The sequence below is a fragment of the Antechinus flavipes genome, chromosome 4 (assembly GCF_016432865.1).
Source record: "Antechinus flavipes isolate AdamAnt ecotype Samford, QLD, Australia chromosome 4, AdamAnt_v2, whole genome shotgun sequence".
Classification (NCBI taxonomy): domain Eukaryota; kingdom Metazoa; phylum Chordata; class Mammalia; order Dasyuromorphia; family Dasyuridae; genus Antechinus; species Antechinus flavipes.
Window position 1 is genome coordinate 210,528,961 of NC_067401.1, and position 23,456 is coordinate 210,552,416.

General features: G+C 32.9%; 1 protein-coding gene across 1 annotated transcript in view; it reads right to left on the reverse strand.

Moving 5' to 3' along the window:
• Positions 1-797: 797 nt before the first annotated feature.
• Positions 798-23,456, reverse strand: part of LOC127561821 (24-hydroxycholesterol 7-alpha-hydroxylase) — a 125,687-nt gene continuing 103,028 nt past the window's right edge. Inside the window, exons 12-13 of the mRNA XM_051997095.1 lie at positions 4,658-4,745; positions 798-1,708 (exon numbers count right to left, since the gene is read on the reverse strand). Of these exons, the coding sequence (XP_051853055.1) occupies positions 1,637-1,708; positions 4,658-4,745 (160 nt within the window). The 3' untranslated portion in view covers positions 798-1,636. The remainder of the gene's footprint in view (positions 1,709-4,657; positions 4,746-23,456) is intronic.

The following is a 23,456-nucleotide window of genomic DNA, read 5'->3' on the forward strand; positions in this document are numbered from 1 at the left end:
TCCAGCTTGTTGTGACTCCATTTGGGTTTTTCTTGGCAAAGACAGTAGACTAGAGTGGTTTTGCCATTTCTTTCTCCAACTCATTTTTCAAATGAGGAAACTGAGACAAACAGGGTAAGTGACTTCTTCAGTGTCACACAGCTAGTAAGTATCTGAGATCAGATATGAACTCAGGAAGACGAATTTTCTGATTCTAGTCCTAGAACTTTGTACAATATGGCAAACCCCAACTGTTCCATGTAGACAACATTGTATAATAATAATAGCTAACATTAACAGGATTGTGAGGTGTGCATGTGCTATTTTATTTGAAGCTCACGGCAACCTTGTGAAGTAAAAACCTATATTATCCTTATTTTACAATTAAGGAAACTGAGACTGGTTAATGCTTTTGCCAAGGATCACATAGCTAGTAATTATCTAAGGTAGGATTTGAATTCAGGTCTTTCTGAATTTAAGTCTAGCATTCTATCCATTGTGACACACATCTGCCTAACACAGAAAGAGGGCTAAATTTGGAGTTGAAGAATCTAGTCTTAAATTGCAACTCTGGTTCTTCTCATCTGTATTACCTTTAAAAGAAAACTAAGGAAAGTCTTAAGATCATTAAGTTCTTTTCCAATTCTATATGTGCCATTTTTTTTTTTTTTGGCTCCTTTAGTCTTTTGGCCCTGGGGGTAGTATATCTCTCAGGGAGTAATTTTCTCATTACTACAATATAGTTTAATTTAAAAAAAATAATGATTTTCTACTAAATGTAAAAAATGTAACAAAGCAAAACAAATAAAATAAAAATGTATGTTCAAAAGAAAATATATTTATTATTAAATGAATGAAGCACTAGAATTAACTTGGTCAAGTCAAGTCTTTCTTTGATATCATTGTTATTTTCTTCTCCCATACAAAATACAATTTTTCCTGTTTGATTCACATTGTACATTTGGAAAGTTTACATTATAATTACATTTAAAAACAATTGAACCTTGGCAGGTTATCATAATCTTATTCTTCAAATGTAAGTAACATTCTATGCTAGAAAAACTGAAAGGCTTATTTCAATTTAACAATCAATTAATAAATCAATAATTTTTTATTGATCACCCACTATGTTAAAGGCACTATGAAAAAACTCTAAGGGACAGAAAAAAGTTGCAACCTTTTGCAAAATAGAGATATTTTGTCATTTGATCTTCATAATAACCTCAGCTAATATGTGTCACAGGCAAGATTTAACAAAGTAAAATTGATTTTTTCTTACTTAAAGTCTCTGGGACTCTTGAAAAAAACCTACAATTTTGCAACTTTTTTCAATCCAGAGGAATACTGTATCATATGTGAAAAGGCTGCTTTAAAAGTTATTTTAAAAAATATTTTCACTATTACTTCCAGTTCTACTGTACGTAATTGTACATTACTTTTTATATTGCTAAGACAGCAATTTAATTAATGCCTATTTGAGTAATAATTGATTAATTAGTTATCTATTAAAAACAAAAATCTCATCTAATTACATACAGTTAGCTAAGATATCCTGATATGTAGAACATTACTTTATTGAATACAGGATTCAAGGCTTAAGGACACCTTGAGAATCCATGTGCTTAGATATTGGTCCAGATTCTAGATTAATAAACTTTTATTTTCTGCATTTATATTCGACCCGGCATGGTGTTGATGGCTTCTGGATACCCATTATCTGGTTAACATTCTGAAAAATAAGAATTGAGGAGGATTATATAAACAAGTCAGTATGGAAACAAATGGTTCAATAAGCCTCAACTTTATTTTTTTTTCTATTTCTCAAAAGATATACAATTAGATTCCGTAACTTTTGACTTGATTGTCTTTTTTCTTTTTTAAAATTCCAGCATCAAAGTTAGGCTCATTTTGATACTGGTAAAGTGGGATGACTCATAATTTAGACTATAATCTCTCTTGGGTTCTTGGTAGACTATTTAATGTCTGTGTCCAATTCTCTTGTTTGTGGGTCTCTTTAAGTTGTCTGACCCTCATAAAAAAGACATATAGTCCTTTATTCCTTTTTTCCTCCTCGTCCTTCTCCTTTTTCTCTTCCTCCTCCTCTTTTTTTTTAAACCATTTTTTAAATCAACTCTTTTGGCCAAGAGTCTATCACACCCAAATATTAAACCTTGGTCCAGATATACAAATCCCTTTTTTTACTTTAATAATCTATATTTCCCATCTGAAACCTTTGACTAGAAGCAGAGGGGGAAAAAACTACCTATGTCCCATAGGTACTCAATATTTTTGACAAAAACTTCACAATTTTTATTATTATTATCAATGATCTTGGGTTCATCTCACTTATTCCCTTATCATGGATCTACTTTTTCTGATCTACTACCCATATGTTTTCTCCAGATACCCAGGTTTTATTATGTACTATTTATCATCTTTTCCATTCCCTAAATGATATTTCCCTATACTATCATCATCCCATGAGGTACCACCTTTGGGATAAGAAAGCTGAAGTTTGAACAGGCATGTACTGTACCTCTTTATAAGCTAGATAGCAAACAGATAATCTGATAAATTCATCTATGCTAAAAGGAAACAGAGGTTTTCCTGGTAACATATATAACTGAACATTTTAATTGTGGACTTTAAAGGAAAACAATCCTGCTTTTTATATTTGGCTTGTTGATAATCCTAATGGTGGGGATTTTAGACCCTATTAGACAAGGAAGGAGACTTGTTTTGGCAACTGGGGCTTTTTTAGTGCCCTTTATATCACATGGTAGCTCAGTTAGCTAACAGTTTTGGAGATGACTTGAAAAATAGATTTAACAAAACTTCGCAGAGTGACAGAGCAGCCCTTGACAAAATTGAGCACTCAAGATTTATGGTCATCACTGATAGCTTTAAGACACTGAATCTGAGACAAGGATAATAGCTGTATGGATGAAAAGAGACCAGGTCCACTAGAGTTCATATTTCAAGTTGGCTCTGCCCCTGATGCTTCTAGTAAGATTGTATTCAGCTGAAAATCTGTCAGTGTACTTGAAATCCATGTTATTTTAAGGCTAGTAGAGTTATTTTCTATTGCTAGGTAACCTCTAATGCTATTCAGTAAGCATTTGTTAAGTGCTTACAATATAAAACACAGTAAAGGATGAAAGAAACAACAAAAAAAATGAAAAAGCTTTTGCCCTCAAAGAGTTTGTATTTTATTGAAGAAAAAAACATTTATGCAGATAACTTTAGGACTATTTGGTTTCACTGGTATAAAGATTCCATGGGTGAAGAAATTTGTTCTAGAAAAAGAGATCAGCAGTTTCTCTAACTAGTTTTCAAGAATTGCCTAGAACACTGAGAACTTAAGTGATTTGTCCAGAATTACCTTACATTAATATATGTCAGAAAAAGGACTAAAATCTGGATCTTTTTGGTTTCAAAGTTGGCTCTCTACACCCTTCTATCTGTATGTACAGATAAGTAAAGGGGAATATTAAGGGTGGGATGGGGGGCCACTAATAACTGAGGAAGAAAAGGGAGAATGATTTGGAAAGTGATATTTGAGCTGAACCTTGAAGGTAGTAACACCCCACCTATTTTTTTTCTCATTTTCCTGGGTTTTCTGGAAAGACCACGAAGTATGAACTTCTGTAAATTGATCATTGAATTCATGATAGGCAGACTAAGTGCACACACAGGTGTGGAGTTAGGGTAGCTAATGGTTGTGGAGATGGCTTAAAAAAGTAGTTTTAACAAAATTTCTCAATCACAGAGCAGTCCCTGGCAAAATTAAGCCGTCAAGATTTATGGTCATCACTGGTAGCTCTAAGATACCAAGTCTGAGACAAGGACAATATCTCTATGGATGGATGGAGACCATGGCCCCTAGAACTCCTACATCAGTACCCAAATATTAGATTATAGATTAAGCTACTTTGGACTGTGGCTTATGACTTTTGAAGGCACTGCTTGGAGTTTACCAGTTTATACAGGAACGAGGAACACTGACACTCAAACTAACGGTCACTGTCATTGTTGGTGACTAAAAAAAGATTTGAACCTGGTATGTTAATCAGTTCTAATTAATTTCTGAACAGAAATGATGTTAAGGACCTCATTTTCTAGTAAGGGCCCTAGGAAGAAGTCTATGGTCTCCGAGTTTTTGATGTGAAGATAAAAAAGCCTCCTTTTACAAATAATATCTCAATTGATCTTTAAGACAACACTAAGATAGGTGCTATTATCTCCATTTTATAATGAGGAAACTGATGTTGAGACAAATTAAATATTTTGTCTAGAGCCTTACAGTTAGTGTCTGAGGCAAAATCCAAAATCAAGTTTTCATGATTTCACATGGACATGTGGAATCCATTCTGCCTTCTTGTTGCAAAAAAGAAAACAAAGGAAAACTATTAAATTGCACCTATAAATTTGAAAGGAGACAATGAGAATATGTATTATATATTGTTATTTAATTCAGTTTTATTATTTTATTTGCCTAAATCAATTCTAGTAATTTTTTTCATCTGGTTAACATATAAATGGTCCAAATTTATGGTATTTTGTTGAATACAGCTGCTTTGAATGCTGGTTAATATTTGTTATAAATGTTGCATTTATAACAGTAATAAAACATTTTAAAATAAATTAAAATTAAATAAAAACCTGGATTTTTTTTTACCTTTTTGGGAAATGGATCCAGCAGCTTAAATTGGTACTTATAAAATATTAAGGCAACAAAGATTTCAATCTTCAGTATAGCAAGCCACCTAAAAGGAAAAGACAACAATACATAGTCAAGATAATGTGAGACATACAATTCACAGAAAGTATCTAGAAAATATATAAATATGTTTTGCATTTTTTCTTTCACCTTTCTTAGTATAAACTTGCATTACTGAGGGAAAAGCAGTAAACATTTTAATATTTCTATGTTCCATGAAATATATGAATGTCAACTTGGTTTAAGGACAGAGAATTAGTTTTTTTAACCTTTTTATTCACTAAAACACCTGGAAAATATATTCTAAATAATCAGGATATAAGACAGGGCAGGGTATAGTGGAGAGAGGGCTAGCTTTGGAATCTGCAAGACCTGTGTTCAAATTCTAGTTCTGACATAATCAATGGCTGTAGGCAAATGTCTAAATTTAGGCTGGTCTACCTTTGGGAGGAGCCTCAACATTAGGAATTCCATATATTGATGAAATCATGAATCTAGACTCTTCCCCTTTCTCATACACAAAAAACCTCATAAGCTTGAAACATATTATTATGATTCAGATGGATTCTATTTCAATTTTTCAAAATCTTCATGTTGCAAAAGTGGCCCTATGTAACAATAAACATTGAACACTATTATGCCAATGACAATAAACATTGAATACTCTATATTATGCCAGTTAAAAAATTTGTAGGTGGAAAAGATATTTGGACATCATCTAATCTAACCTATTTATTTTATGGATAAGAAGGGGAAGTATAGAAAAAGTCCAAGGTCATGGATTGGAATCTAGATCCTTTTACTCTAAAACTGATATTCTTTCCTTTTCAATGTTATTGTTTCCCAAATCTTAGAAAATAAGATCTTTAGAGTCTAGTTAATGATGAGATCAAAAGTAAACAACTCTATCTAGTTCTAGGACATTCTTATTTATTCGTTTGAAGTCTCAGAATTTCTATTGATTACAGTGTGTTAAAATTCCTCTTACTAACAATTTGCAATAAAGTGTGTTCCAATTTCACAGGAAACCGATAAGGTCTTTGGGAGACTTTTATGTATTTCAATTCTTTTGAGAAAATTCTCTATTTTTAGTGGAGTTGGTATCTAGCAGAGTTGTATCTTGGGTAGGAGCACCTCATTTCTATTGGAATAATTACAGAATCAGCTAACTTTCATCATAAAATAACATAGTTCAACCCTCTGATTTTATAGGAAACTGATGTACTCAGTGATGAGACTAGACTAAGACAAGTATGTCATTCAGTTGTTTCAGTCAAGTCTGACTCTCTGTGACACCATTTGGGGTTTTCTTAGTAAAGATAATGGAGGAATATGCCATTTCCTTCACATATGAAGAAACTGAGGCTAATAGGGTTAGTTGACTTGTCCAGAATCATACAACTAATAAAAGTCAGGACATAGTCATGCCAATTATTCTAAGATACCTAACTGATTTATTTATATATTTATTATTTGTTTGTTTTAGCATTAAGCCATCTCCAAAAATCAGGCAGTTTTTAGCTCCCATAGTGATAACATAGCCAATGTCATCCAACATCCAAATCTCTTTCAGCCTCAACAAGCAATGTAGAAGAAGCACTGGATTTGAAAACCAAAGTTCTAAAAAATGCTATTCTGTGGGACTTGATTTCCTCAAATACAAAATAAAGGTCTTGAATTCCTCTATGAAATGCTATGATTTTGTGATAATTATGCAAAGCTGGAATGACAGAACCAGAATCCCAAAAGATTTCAACAAGCTAGAACATCAAAATCAAATCTAATAAAAGGAAACACAAAAAGATTAATGTAAAGCTTTACCCCTGAGTTACCTAAAAACCCTCCCAAAACCCAAGATATTAAAAAACCTTCATAAACACAGTATGATGAAGGCATTATTAGTAGTTTGTCTGAAGAAGATCTGGCTGGAGGTTTTAGTGGACTGCACATTCAATGAGTTAGTAAGATGTGAGAGCCAAAAATCCAAATGCAATCTTGGGTTATACTGAGAAACAGTTTTCAGAAATAAGGAAGTGATAGCCCTTCTATCCTACTCAGAATACAACTGGAATATATATGATGAAAGGTGGAAGGAACTAGGATTGTTTACCCTGAAGAAAACACAAAGACAAAATAACTTCCTTCAAATATTCAAAGGGATGTCATATAGGAGAGCAAATAACTCAAGAAGGCAGAAGCAATGAGTTGCAAAGATGCAAAGTTACATTGGGTGAGAAAAATTTTTCTAATAGAGCCATCTCAATATAATAAGCTCCATTGGTAAAGGGCTTCCCCCTCCTTTTTGTAGCAAGTTTATTTATTTTTACTACACATTGCTTTATGAATTACGTTGGGAGATAAAAATCAAAACAAAAGGGGAAAAACATGGGAGAGATAAACAGAAAACCAAAGTAAACATAATATGTGTTGATTTACATTCTGTCTCCTTAGTTCTTCTGGATGCCGATGACATTGGAATTGCTTTGGATCATTGAATTACTGAAAAGCACCAAACTTTTCCTACTTGATCATCACACATTCTTGCTGTTGTTATATACAATGTATTCTTGGTTCTGCTTATTTTGCTCAGCATCAGTTCATGTAAATCTTTCCAGGCCTTGCTATAATCAGCTTGTTCATCATTTTTTGTAGAACAATAATATTCCATTATCTTTATGTACCATAATTTGTTCAAACTTTCCCCAATTGATAGGAATCCACTCCTTTTCAAATTCTTTGCCACTACAAAAAGAGCTGCTACAAAGATTTTTGCACATGTGGGTCCTTTTCCTTCCTTTATGATTTCCTTGGGAAACAGTAAAGTAACTACTGGATCAAAGGATATACACAATTTGATAGCCTTTTGGACATAGTTTCAGATTCTGCTCCAGAATTGTTGGATCAGTTCACAACTCCACCAACAATGCATTAATATCCTAGTTTTTCCATATCACCACCAACATTTATCATTATCTTTGTCATCTTAGTCGATCTGAAAGGTGTGAGGTGGTACTTCAGAGTTATTTTAATTTGCATTTCTCTAATAGTGATTTAGAGCATTTTTTTTCATATAACTATAAAAGGCTTTAATTTCACCATCTGAAAATTGTTCATATTCTTTCACCATTTATCAATTGGGGAATGACTAGTTTTCTTGTAAATTTGACAACAGTTTCTCTATACATTTTAGAAATGAGACTTTTATCAGAAACACTGTCTATAAAGATTTTCCCCCAGATTTATACTTCCCTTTTAAGCTTGTTTCTGTTGGTTTTGTTTGTGTAAAATCTTTTAAAATTTAATATATTCAAAGTTGTCCATTTTGCTTTTCATAATGTTTTCTAGTTCTTTGGTCATAAATTTCTCCCATCTCCAAAGATCTGATAGGTAAATTATCCCTTATTCTCCTAATTTGTTTATGGTATCATCCTTTACACCCAAATGACAAAATAGTTATTATACTTTCTAATTCTATGAAATAATGTTTTGGCAGTTTGATGGGTATTGCACTGAACAACTAGAGCAATTTAGGCAGAATTATCATTTTTATTATATATTAGCATGGCCAAATCCATTTTGACCTTATTTTGGCATGGAGTGTGAGATGTAGGCCTCTGCCAAGTTTCTGACATATTATTTTCCAATATTCCCAGCAATTTTTGTCAAATAGTGAGTTCTTATTCCAGAAGCTACAGTTTGAGTATTTATCAAATATTAGATTGCTATAGGCCTTGATTATTGTGTCATGTATATCTACTCTATTCCCTTGATCTACCACTCTATTCTTTAGCCAGTACCAAATGGTTTTGATTACTGCTGCTTTATAATATAGATTTAGATTTGGTACTGCTAAGCTTCCATCCTTTGTAATTTTTTCATTAATTCCCTTGATATTCTTTATCTTTTGTTTTTCCAAATGAATTTTGTTATTATTCTTTCTAATTCTATGAAATGATGTTTTGGCAGTTTGATGGGTATTGCACTGAACAACTAGACCAATTTAGGCAGAATTATCATTTTTATTATATATTGGTGTGGCTTAGCCATGAACAATTGATAATTCTCCAGTTGTTTAAATCTGAATTTATGTATGAGAAATGTTTTGTAATTGTGGTCGTATTATTCTTGGGTTTGTCTTGGCAGGTAGACCCCCAAGTATTTTATTTTGTCTACAGTAATTTTAAATGGAATTTCTCTATCTATTGCTGATGGGATTTGTTGGTAATATATAGAAATTTTGATGATTTGTATAGGTTTAATATATATGCTACAACTTTACTAAAGCTGTGGATTGTTTCCAGTAGGTTTTTGGATGATTTTCTAGGATTCTCTAAGTATATCTTCATATTATCTGCAAAGAGTCATAGTTTTATTTACTCATCGCTTATTCTAATTCCTTTAATTTCTTTTTCATTTCTTATTGTTAAAGCCAAGATTTTCAGTACAATGTTGAATAATAGTGGTGATAATAGGCATCCTTGTTTCATCCCTTATTTTCCTGGGAATGTGTTCAGCTTCTCTCCATTACAAATAATGCTTGCTATAGATTTTAGATAGATGCTGATTATTAAAAAAAAAAACAAAAACAAAAACAAAAAAAAACTCCCTTTATCCCTTTGCTCTCTAGTGTTTTCAACAGGAATGGATGTTGTATTTTGTCAAAAGCTTTTTCTGCATCTATTGAGACTATCATATGATTTCTATTGATTTCATTATTGATATGGTAAATTTGGTAATAGTTTTCCTAATATTGAATCAGCCCTGCATTTCTGGTATAAATCCCACTTAGTCACAGTGTATTACCTGCTGATAAGTTGATATAATCTCTTAGCTATTATTTTATTTAACATTTTTGCCTCAATATTCATTAGGGAGGTTGTTCTGTAACTTTCATTCTCTGTTTTGGTTCTTCCTGGTTTAGGGTATCAGTGCCATATTGTGTCATAGAAGGAATTTGACAGTACCCCTTCTTTACCTATTTTGTCAAGTAGTTTACATAGTATTGGGATTTATGTTTTTTATAATTATAAATATTCTTTAAATGTTTGGTAGAATTCACTTGTGAATCCGTCTGATCCTGTAAATTTTTTCTTAGGGAGTTCAATAATAACTTGTTTAATTTATTTTTTTATTTTTTATATTTTATTTTCTCTTCTGTTAACCTGGGCAATTTATATATTTGTAAATATTCATTCAGTCCAGTTACATTGTCAGACTTGTCATAGAGTTGGGCAAAATAGCTACTACTTATTCTTTTAAAATGTGTATTTTTCATTGGTGGTAAGTTCACCTCTTTATTTTTATTGCTGGCGATTTGGTTTTTTTTCTTTCCTTTTTCTGATTAAAGTAACCAAAAGTTTATCTATTTTGTTAATTTTTTATCATAAAACCAACTTTTAGTTTTGTTTATTAGTTCAATAATTAGTTTCTATTTTATTATTATCTCCTTTGAGTTTCAAAATTTCTAATTTGGTATTTAATTGGGGTTTTTAAAATTTATTTATTTTTTAGCTTTTCTAGTTGCATACCTAATTTACTGATCTTCTCTTTCTCTATTTCACTTATGTAGTTATTTAGAGATATAAAAGTTCCCCTAAGAACTGCTTTGGCTACATACCATAGGTTTTGGTATGTTGTCTCATTATTGTCATTTTTAGATGAATTATAAATTGTTTCTGTGATTTGTTGTTTAATGCATTCGTTTTTTAGAATTAGATTATTTAATTTCCAATTTGTTTTTATTCTATCTTTCCCTGGTCCTTTATTGAATATAATTTTTGTTGCATTGTGGTTGAAAAGAAAACATTATTTCTGCATTTTTGCATTTGATTGTGAGATTTTTATGTGCTGATAAATGGTTAATTTTTGTGCAGGTGCCATGTATTGCTGAGAAAAATGTGTATTCCTTTCTGTATCTATTTAGTTTCCTGCAGAGGTCTATTATGTCTAGGTTTTCTAGGATGCTGTTAATCTCTCTAGTTTCTTTTTTGTTTATTTTGTGATGAGATTTCTCTGATTCTGAGAGGGGAAGGTTGAGGTCCTTCACTAGAATATTTTTGCTATTTCTTCCTGTAACTGGTTTAAAATCTTCTATAGGAACTTGCCTGCACTACCAGTTGGTGCATACACATTTAGTATCATTACTACTTCATTATTTACAGTACCCTTTCTTAAGATGTACTTTCCTTCTTTCTCTTTTAATGAGATTTATTACTTTTTCTTTTTCTGAGATCAGGATTGCCACCCCTGCTTTTTTTTTTTTTTTTTTGTTGTTGTTACTTCAGCTAAAGCATAATAAATCCTATTCCAGTCTTTTATGTTTACTCTATATGTGTTTCTCTGTGCCAAATGTGTTTCTTGTACACAACATATTGTAGAATTGTTTTTTAATCCACTCTATCATTTGCTTCTGTTTTATGAGAGAGTTTATCCCATTCACATTAACAGTTATGATTACCAGCTCTATATATCCCTCCATCCTATTTTCTCCCCTATGTATATATTTGTTCTCTCTTTCCACCCTATTCTTAGTCTTGTGATTTTTTACCCACCTCATTCACTATGTTCTGTCAATCCTTTCCCCCTTATCTTCTCTTTTCTCCTAGTGTTTCTGCCCTCCCTTCTATTCTGTCCCTCCCTTTTTTTCCCTCTTTCTTCTCCTACTTTTTTATAGGATTAGATAAATTTCTATACCCAACTGAATGATTAAATCATTCCTTCTTAAAGCCAAAACTGATGGGATCAAGCTTCAGACACAATGCTCATCCCCCTCCTTTCTTTCCCTCAATTGTAATAGATCTTTAGTAACACTTCCTGTGAAATAATTTCCCCATACCTTCCCTTTTCTTTTTTTTAGTACAGACCTTTTCCACCCATCAAGGCCTTTTTTCTTTGATGTCATCATGCCAGGGACCATTTACAACCACATCCTCAGTCCATGTGATGGTCCCCTTTCCCTGTCCCAGTGACAGATACAATTACAGACATTATTTTCCTATTTAGGGATGTAAACAATTTAGCTTTTAAACATATATATTTTCCCCCTATTTACCATAAAAAGATTCTCTTGCATCCTGTTTTCATAGATTAAATTTTCTGTTTAGTTCTGTTTTTTCAATAGAAATGACTGAACATCTCTTACTTTATTGAAGCTCCATATTCTCCCTTGAAAGATGATGCTGAATCTTATGGGGTAATTGGTTTTTGGTTGTAACCCAGGTCCTTTGCCTTCCAGAATATGGTATTCCAGGATCTCTGATCTTTTATTGTAGAAGCTGCCAAATCCTATTGAATTCTCATTGTTGCTCCTTGATAATTGAATTACTTGTGTCTGGCATCTTGCAGTATTTTTTCCTTGAAATTATAGTTTTGAAGTTTTGCAACAATGTTCCTTGGGTTTTTCCCTGTGGGATCTCTTTCTGAAAGTGATCAATGGATTCTTTCAATATGTATTTCCCCCTTGTTTCTAGAATACTGGAGCAATTTTCCTTAATGACTTCTTGTAGAATGCTATCTGGGCTTTTTTTGTTGCTCATAGCCTTCAAGTAGGCCAATAATTTTTAAATTGTCTCTTCTGGATCTCTCTTCCAGGTCAGCTGTTTTTCCAAAGAGGTATTTAATGTTTTTTTTTCCATTTTTCATTCCTTTTAGTTTGTGTGACTAATTCTTGTCTCACAGGGTTATTAGCTTCCATTTACCCTTTTCTAGTTTTTAATGTGTGATTTTCTTAAGTTGATTTTTGTATCTCTTTTTCCATTTGGTTAATTCTGCTTTTTTTAGGAGTTGTTTTCTTCAATTTTTTTCCCTTCTTTTCTTTAACTTTCTCATATACACTTTTTTTCTCATATAAACTTTTCTCATTTTTCTTAAGACTTTCTCATATATACCTCTCGTTTCTTTTCTCATTTTTTTTCTATCTCTCTTACTAGCCTTTTGAAGTCTTTTATGAGCATTTACAAGAAGTCTCTTTAGGCTTGAGACCAATCCATCTCACTCTGAGATTTCTTGTGTAGACATTTTGTGCTCATCTGAGTCTGTGTTTTGGTCTGTCCTGTCACCATAGTAGCTTTCTTATGGCCAAAGTTATTTTCTGTTTATTGCTAATTTCTTCTCCTTTTCTTTTGGTATTTCTTCTTTTTCTTCTTCTTCTTCTTTTTTTTTTTTTTTTTTTACTTTTAATGTGGAACTCTGATCCTGGGGCAAAGGTGGTGTGGTTCCAAGATTATCTTTGAGAACAGGGGCCCCTTGTGTTTGTAGAAGTTAGCTTTACCTTCTCTGTTCAGTAAACAGCCTGGTTTCCCCTGAGTTTGCCTTCTGACTAAGACTAGAAGTTGTCCTCCTGATTTGCTTCTCTAACAAAGGAACCAGTACTGAGGGTCTTAGTTGCTGATTTGTTGTGATTAAGACCCTCTCACCTGCTTTCCCAGCTAAACACCCTTTTCACAATAGTGAGATGACCTTTGTTGAGTTTTTTCAGACCATCTTGAGCTGGAGGGTGGTTTCATTACATCAGACTCTGTCCATGTTTGTGATTTTTTGAGTCAAACTGGGAAAATTTGAGAAGCTTCCTGACTTTACTCCACCATTTACTCCACTCCCAGAACTAGATGGTTTCCCCCTCCTGTATGGTCTTATAGAAAAGGCTAGACAACTATTTGTTGGGTGTGTTCTAGTGGGGATTTCTTGGTTTTGAATCCAATAGCTTCTAAAATTGCTTACATAGGCAATTCTAATAGACTTAGGATGGACAATGCCATCAGAATCCAGAAAGAAAAGTATGGAGACTGAATATGGATTAAAGCAGAGTATTTTCACCCTTTTTTGTTGTTTGTTTATTTCTTCTTTTTCATGTTTTTTTTTTCCCATTTTGGTCTGATTTTTCTTGCACAACATGACAAGTATGGAAATATGTTTAAAAGAATTGCACATATATCTCTCTCTTTAATCTATATCAGATTGCCTGTTGTCTTGAGGAGGGGAGAGATAAGGGAAGGAGGAAGAAAAATTTGGAACACAGTCCTACAAAAATGAATGTTGAAAATTATTTTTACATGTATTTGAAAAAATAAAATACTGAAAAATTAAAAAATAATTGCTTATAAAGTTTTCTTCATTGAGTAAAAAAAAATTGCTTGCAAATTTCAGCAATAGAAAGTTAGCATATAAATAAAAACAAAAACAAGAACCTTGATAGTTCTTCTGAGGTAACTTTAGAAAGTCACTTAAAATTCCTCAGGTTTTAGTTTTCTGATCAATAAAATAAAGAGATTAAAATAAATGATCTCCAAGGTTCCCAAATCTAAAATGCTAGCTGAATTTGAGCTGAATCAACTTATTTTACAGACAAAATCTGTACAGATCCATATCTAGAGGCCCAGGGAAACAAAGTGCCTTGTGAGAGAAATGATTATTTCTCTATTGTATTAATAACTACTTATTGAATCAGAACCAAGACATTTTCCTTTTTTTTACTTCTTCATTCAGAAACTAATCAGGAAAATCTTAGACAAAATTTACACAGATCAAGATTTAATAAGACAGTAAAAAAAAAAATTTCTGAGTTTAGGTTAATGAGAGAATTCCTGCTCATCGCTTTTACTCAGACAAGTCAGGGAAATATTGATTCTCCCTTTTGTCAGATAGGTGATATGGAAATTGATAAATTTCTTTGAAAAGATTTGGGCAATCCAAGTGATGTAACACCAAGACCTCATAGTAATATAGCCCAGACTCTAATTGTAATATTCATTTTCTCATTAATTATTAACTGATCAGAGTTGATAGTCTTCCTCAAAAAAAATCTACTTTTCAAAGAGCCTACAACTGTGAGCTCACCAACATGAGGAGTCTTTGGCAAGTGAAAAGCCACTTATCTTTTATTAATAAACATACTAGCCTCATTAATAGATAATTAAATTACCCAGAATCTACAGCTGTCAAATTTTTTAAATGCCACATTGGTCCAAAGACACACAGAGAAAATGAGAGCTACTGAGAAAAGAAACCCAAAAGTCAATGTTCATTTTGATACATTATACAATGCTTACATTATATTATTCTTGAATATAATGTTCTATTTGAATCTTTGAAAAAGATATTTTGCTGAGCAATTAGCAATGTAACTAATTTTAAATAGTTTTAGAAGCACTTAATTATATAACAAATTGATATGCTTATTTAAATTCATTTCCATCCATCAATTAAAATAAGTCTCCTAAGAACTTCTGATGGACAGTATTCTATTTCCCTGCATTGAAGGAAAGGGTTAGAGAGGATAGAAGAAAAGAAGAGAAAGAAAAGAAGGAAGGTGATAAGGAAAGGGAGGAGGACAGAAGTAAGGAAGAAAAAAAGAAGGAAGAAAAGGAGAGATATATTCACTATTCAGAAACATAATGAACTATAATTATTTTGGGAATATTTCCAATCATTTTTAACGTCAGAAAAGTTAAAAATAATAAAAAGTTATTATTCGTGCCAGATTTATTTATCAGACTTATAAAAACAACATTACATAATTACAAAATAGATGAAAATATAAATGTGTTAATGTTTTATAAATAACATTTAATTGTTTGTTTTTCCAATGAAATTGCATAATAAATATTTGTTGAAATCAACATCAAATATTTACTGAGCACTTGCTATGTACAAGATTCATTGAACTAGGCATGGGGACAAAAATAAGAAAAATGCACATCTTAAAGAATCTTACAAGATATATCCATAGAATAATCATACATTTATAGTTGAAAGAGACCTTGGCATTTATCTAGTCCAGCCAGTCAATTTTCCAAATGAGGAAACTAAGTCCCAAGAGATAAAGTCAACTTTTCACACTCAAATAAAGCTGGGATATGGAGCTAGGTCATTATAACTATACTGGAATTTGAATTTGTCAAATCTATGAGTTTCTTCAAATATGCTGCTCCTCCTATATTTTGGCTAGCAAAATTTCACCTCTTCTAGTTTTGATTTAATACTGCCAAACACTTCTCTTCATATCTTATCCCTATTTCCAGCCAGAATCCTACTCTATGTTCCCTTTAGTTGTTTCCCCTAGAATTTTATTGTTAGCAACCTCAAATCTCTTCTTTTCATCTTTATCTTCTTCCATTTTCTAGTTCTCACTAAAATTTCATTTACTCTTGAACACAGTTTAACCTCAATCCTCTCCTCCAAGCCTGACTCCACCATCTCTTATGTTCTTTTCATTACAGAGCCAGAAATTATTTTTTACAAACTCTGTTAATCTCACTTGCAACCACCTGTTTTCCTTTAAAGTTTATTTCATCAAATTATATCACATATCCTTATTGATATCATCTACTGATCTCTTTTCTCCATTAATGAGTTCAATATTTCATTCTTTCTATAAGCCTTAACCTTCATCCTCATCTATTTATATTTATCATATTAATGTAATCAATCAATAAAATAACACTTATTACATGTGAAACATGGGCTAATTCTGGGGATACAAAGAGAAATGTAAATGTCAATGGTTTTCTCAGTCCACATTCCCCTTGATCTTTTTGGAATTTTCAACACTTGACCAGTCCCCTTCTCTTGGCTACTGACTACAGTTAACACTATTCTTGATTTCTGCCCCAGTGAGTATTAATTCTCAGTTTCTTTCATTGTTTCATCCTCTTTCTCTATGAGAGTAATTTGTGAAAATGTGATCTGGCAAATTCATTTGCAGATATTGGTTCTCCTCTTTCTAATTTCCTCAGAAACCAGTTACTGAAGACCAGAAAAGAAAATTCTCACCACTAAAGGTCTTGTCACTGTCAAACGGTTTAGTATCAGAAATAAAATATGGTTCTATTACTGGGAATGATGTCAGAGAAGATATATTATCATCTTCTTTGATATTGTATTCTCTTCATCTAACTTGCAAAAGAAAACTCTAAAGTAGTTTTCCATTCTTAGTATGTGAGTTCCATGAAAGTCCGTTCATTCTTTTTTTTTTTTTAATTATAGCTTTTTATTTACACATTATATGCATGGGTAACTTTACAGCAATTAATGTAATTAATTGTAAATTAATTTGACAATTGCCAAACCTTTTGTTCCAATTTTTCCCCTCCTTTCTCCCATCCCCTTCCCCAGATGGCAGGTTGACCAATACTTGTTAAATATGTTAAAGTATAAATTAAATACAATATAAGTACACATGTCCAAACAGTTATTTTGCTGTATAAAAAGAATCGGACTTTGAAATAGTGTACTATTATCCTGTTAAGGAAATCAAAAATGCAGGTGGACAAAAATATAGGGATTGGGAATTGTATGTAGTGGTTCACTGTCATCTCCTGAGTTCTTTCTCAGTCAGTTCATTCTTGATATTTATTTGTAACCCTAGGGCTTTCATTTTTTTCATTTCATTTATACCCCATTCATTCATTCATTAATTCATGCAGCCACTTATTTTACCAGGTAAGAATAGAAAGCACACGAGACTATCACATTCCCATGAATTCAATTATCACCTCTACATAGATGATTTTCAATATATGACCCAAATTTCCTCACAGAATTTAAGTCCCACATCTCATAACTTCTGAGAATCTCTACCTAGATTTCTTGCCAGTATGTCAAGTTCAACATATCCAAAATTGAATCAAACATTTTCTTTTCTCACCTTGTCTCTTCTCCTAATTTTGCTCTTTTGATGTTAGCATCTTTTATTTTGATGTTAAAATCTATGGTATGCTAACATAAAATCTTTTTATTTTTTTAATATTTTATTTTATTTTATTTAATAATAACTTTATATTGACAGAATCCATGCCAGGGTACTTTTTTTGCAACATTATCCCTTGCACTCGTTTCTGTTCCAATTTTTCCCCTCCCTCCCTCCATCCCCTCCCCCAGATGGCAAGCAATCCTTTACATGTTGAATAAGTTACAGTATATCCTAGATACAATATATGTTTCCAGAACCGAACAGTTCTCTTGTTGCACGGGGAGAATTGGATTCAGAAGGTGAAAATAACCCGGGAAGAAAAACAAAAATGCAGATAGTTCACATTTGTTTCCCAGTGTTCTTTCTTTGGGTGTAGCTGCTTTTGTCCATCATTTATCAATTGAAACTCAGTTAGGTCTCTTTGTCAAAGAAATCCACTTCCATCAGAATACATCCTCATACAATATTGTTGTTGAAGTGTATAATGATCTCCTGGTTCTGCTCATTTCACTCAGCATCAGTTCATGTAAGTCTCTCCAAGCCTCTCTGTATTCATCCTGCTGGTCATTTCTTACAGAACAATAATATTCCATAACATTCATATGCCACAATTTACCCAGCCATTCTCCAATTGATGGGCATCCATTCAATTTCCAGTTTCTAGCCACTACAAACAGGGCTGCCACAAACATTTTGGCACATACGGTCCCTTTCCCATCTTTAGTATTTCTTTGGGATATAAGCCCAATAGAAACACTGCTGGATCAAAGGGTATGCACAATTTGATAACTTTTTAGGCATAATTCCAGATCCTCTCCAGAATGGTTGGATTCATTCACAACTCCACCAACAATGCATCAGTGTCCCAATTTTCCTGCATCCCCTCTACCATTCATCATTATTTTTTCCTGTCATCTTAGCCAATCTGACAGGTGTGTAGTGGTATCTCAGAGTTATCTTAATTTGCATTTCTCTGATCAATAGTGATTTGGAACACTCTTTCATATGAGTGGTAATAGTTTCAATTTCATCATCTGAAAATTGTCTGTTCATATCCTTTGACCATTTATCAATTGGAGAATGGCTTGATTTCTTATAAATCTGAATCAGTTCTCTATATATTTTGGAAATGAGGCCTTTATCAGAACCTTTAACTGTGAAGATGTTTTCCCAGTTTATTGCTTCCCTTCTAATCTTGTTTGCGTTAGTTTTGTTTGTACAAAAGCTTTTAAATTTGATGTAATCAAAATTTTCTATTTTGTGATCAGTAATGGTCTCTAGTTCATGGTCACAAATTTCTTTCTCTTCCACAAGTCTGAGAGATAAACTATCCTATGTTCCTCTAATTTATTTATAATCTCATTCTTTATGCCTAGGTCATGGACCCATTTTGATCTTATCTTGGTATATGGTGTTAAGTGTGGGTCCATGCCTAATTTCTGCCATACTAATTTCCAGTTATCCCAGAAGTTTTTATCAAATAATGAATTCTTATCCCAAAAATTAGGATCTTTGGGTTTGCCAAACACTAGATAGCTATAGTTGACTATTCTGTCTTGTGAACCTAACCTTTTCCACTGATCAACTAATCTATTTCTTAGCCAATACCAAATGGTTTTGGTGACTGCTGCTTTATAATATAATTTTAGATCAGGTACAGCTAGGTCACCTTCATTTGATTTTTTTTTCATTAATTCCCTTGAGATTCTCGACTTTTTATTCTTCCATATGAATTTTGTTGTTATTTTTTCTAGATCATTAAAATATTTTCTTGGAATTCTGATTGGTATAGCACTAAATAAATAGATTAGTTCATCTTTATTATATTGGCTCGGCCTATCCAAGAGCACTTAATATTTTTCCAATTATTTAAGTCTGACTTTATTTGTGTGGAGACATTTTGGTAATTTTGCTCATATAATTCCTGACTTTCCTTTGGTAGATAGATTTCCAAATATTTTATGCTATCAATAGTTATTCTGAATGGAATTTCTCTTTGTATCTCTTGCTGTTGGGTTTTGTTGGTGATGTATAAAAATGCTGAGGATTTATGGGGATTTATTTTGTATCCAACTACTTTCCTAAAATTATGAATTATTTCTAATAGCTTTTTAGTAGAATCTCTGGGATTCTCTAGGTATACCATCATATCATCTGCAAAGAGTGATAGCTTGGTTTCCTCATTGCCTACTCTAATTCCTTTAATATCTTTCTCGACTCTTATTGCTGAGGCTAGTGTTTCTAATACAATATCAAATAATAATGGTGATAGTGGGCAACCTTGCTTCACTCCAGATCTTACTGGGAAAGGTTCCAGTTTTTCCCCATTGCATATGATGCTTACTGATGGTTTTAAATATATGTTCCTGACTATTTTAAGGAAAAGTCCATTTATTCCTATGCTCTCAAGTGTTTTTATTAGGAATGGATGTTGGATTTTATCAAATGCTTTTTCTGCATCTATTGAGATGATCATATGGTTTTTGTTTGTTTGGTTATTGATATAGTCAATTATGCTAATAGTTTTCCTAATATTGAACCAGCCCTGCATTCCTGGTATAAATCCTATTTGGTCATAGTGTATTATCCTGGGGATGATTTTCTGTAATCTTTTTGCTAATATTTTATTTAAGATTTTAGCATCAATATTAATTAGAGAGATTGGTCTATAATTTTCTTTCTCTGTTTTCAGCCTACCTGGTTTAGGTATCAGTACCATGTCTGTGTCGTAAAAGGAGTTTGGTAGGACTCCTTCAATCCCTATTTTTTCAAATAGTTTATTTAGCATTGGGGTTAATTGTTCTTTAAATGTTTGATAGAATTCACATGTAAATCCATCTGGTCCTGGGGATTTTTTCTTAGGGAGTTGATTGATAGTTTGTTCTATTTCTTTTTCTGAGATGGGACTGTTTAGGATATTTACTTCTTCCTCTGTTAGTTTGGGCAAGCTATATTTTTGGCAGTATTTTTCTATTTCATTTAAGTTGTCGAATTTATTGGCATAAAGTTGGGCAAAGTAACTCCTAATTATTGCTCTAATTTCCTCTTCGTTAGTGGTGAGTTCTCCCTTTTCAGCTAACATAAAATCTTTTTTTTTAATTTAAATTTTATTTTATTTAATAATAACTTTGTATTGACAGAATCCATGCCAGGGTAATTTTTTACAACATTATCCCTTGCACTCGCTTATGTTTCGTTTTTTCCTCTTCCTCCCTCTACCCCCCCCCCAAGATGGCAAGCAGTCCTATATATGTTAAGTATGTTGCAGTATATCCTAGATATAATACATATTTGCAGAACCGAACAGTTCTCCTGTTGCACAGGGAGAATTGGATTCAGAAGGTAAAAATAACTCGGGAAGAAAATCAAAAATGCAAATAGTTCACATTCGTTTTCCAGTGTTCCTTCTCTGGGTGTAGCTGTCTCTGTCCATCATTTATCCATTGAAACTCAGTTAGGTCTCTTTGTCATAGAAATCAACTTCCATCAGAATACATCCTCATACAATATCGTTGTCGAAGTGTATAATGATCTCCTGGTTCTGCTCATCTCACTTAGCATCAGTCCATGTAGGTCTCTCCAAGCCTCTCTGTATTCATCCTGCTGGTCATTCCTTACAGAGCAATAATATTCCATAACATTCATATACCACAATTTACCCAGCCATTCTCCAATTGATGGGCATCCATTCATTTTCCAGTTTCTAGCCACTACAAACTAACATAAAATCTTGAAGTCATCTGTGGGTCTTCCCTTTTCTTTAACCCTGTACATCAAATCAGGTGCCAAGTCCTGTGGATAGTACCCATACGATGTCTTTCACAACCACCTTTTTCAGGAATTCAGTCAAGTAGAGATGGTACAGAGCTGAAGATTAGTAGGATGTGAACAAAAAAGTAATAGGGGCCAAAATTGAAGTGAAAAGGCCAGTGCTTTAGTGAACTGATTAACTCTGGGGGCAAAAATATGAAGGGAAGGGAATGACACCAGAACAAAGGTGATAGACTACAAAAATAGTCACTGAAATGGTTTAGGTCTTCCTTATCTCTCACTTAGATGATCATAATATATCCTAACTGATCTCACTATATAATGTAACTTTATTAAGACATAGATCAAATCCCATCACTCTTAAAAAAAAAAAAAAAACCTTTCAGTCATTATTACCATTAGGATAAAATACAAACTCATTAGCCTATCATTTAAGTTCCTTCACAATATGAATGTAACTGCCCTCGTTCCCTGTCAGTAATATGTATTTCATATCACTCCCTTCATGTCTTCTGTGTTTTAAATTAGATAACTAGCTATTCCTTAAACTCCATATGCCATCTCTTGCCTTCATACAAGTCTTCCCCATGTTTGAATTGCTTTCACATATTATCTCTGCCTTTCAGAATTCTTTTCCTATAAAGCTAAGCTTAGACAGCATCTCTTCATGAAGCTCTCCCTCATCCCTCCTCCAGGGAAATGCACTTTCTCTTTTTACCTTTTTCTAAGTATAATGTGGCATTCTTTTTTGCCCAAACATTCCAAATGCGTGATTATTTATCTAGGTATGTGCATATGTGTGTGCATGTGTTATATCTCCATAGAATAATGTAAAAACTTTGAGTTCAGATTCTTGGTCATTTTTTCTCTTTGCATTATTAGCATCTAGAAAAATTTCTTATGCATAGTAGGTACCTAATAAATGTTTTCTGAATGACTGAACATGACACTGCATTCTTTACAAGTCAAGACAGCAGAGTGTTAGAGATAATAAATGATGATGTTTAGAGAAGAGAGAAGTTACTGAAGACTATGGCAATCAGATAAGATTTCACCAAGAACATGGGACTTGAAGAAAACATAGCAGTGAGATAACTAAAAAGCATTTATTAATCCTGTATAATCATCCAGTGCACTGGGCACTGGAGATACAAATACAAAAATGAAATAGTTGCCTCCCTCAAAAAGCTTACATTACAAATAAGCATGTCCACCTATGAATAAAAAACAGGATATGTCTGTCCAGACTCGTTACTTCATAGATGTAAAAAATCTTCTTTCAAAAAATTCTCTCTAATAAAATGCACATCTGTAACTAGGCTAAATACAGAATATATACAAAATAAGAATACAGTACAGAACTGGGATTCTTGAAAGAGGTGGTACTTAAGTTGAGCTTGGGAAGAGCTAAGTCTTGCAAGAGAGGGAAGTAATGAAGGCAAGCATTCCAATTATAGGGTTGGCTTAAAGGAAAAGTTCAGGAGTACTGTTTTTAATCTACTAAGTTTTAAATGTCTATATAATGTCAAGGCAGAGATACTAAGCTGTCAGTTGGATATATAGAACTTGATTTATGAGAGAGATGAAGGATGAATATGCAAATTTGAGAATTTTAAATGTCTACATAATGTCAAGGTGAAGATACTTGGTTATCAGTTGAATATATAGAACTTGAATTTAGGAGAAAGATGAAGGCATATTTATGCAGATTTGAGAGTCATCTATAGAGAGATGCAGCTAGGTGGCACAGTGGGCAGAGAACTGAGATTGGAGATCAGAAGACTTAACTTCCAGAATCTGGCCTCTGGAAACTTACTTGCTGTATAACCCTGGGCAAGTCACTTAATTCTGTCTGCCTCAGTTTCCTCATCTATGTAATGAACTGGAGAAAGAAATGGCAAAACTACTCCAGTGTCTTTGTCAAGAAAATCCCAAATAGAATCAAGAAGAGATGGATACAACTGAAAAGGACTGATCACACACACACACACACACACACACACACACACACACACACACTATAGAGAGATGATAGCTGCAGTAGGAGGTAAGAAAGTAGATAGAAGTTTGGTTGTGTGAATGAGGATAAGGCAATAGTTTGAGGGGATATGCCAAATAAAGGTTTTTAATTAATTGTTTTAAGGGTAGAAAGATCTAGACATGTTTGAAAGCATCAAAAATAGCTGTCATTGAAAAAGGAATGGTAGAAAATTAGAGAAAAAAGGGGAATTATTAAAAGGAAAAGCTCCCAGAGATGATGGGAGGATCAAGGGTACAGTAGAGCCTCTGGTATTGGCA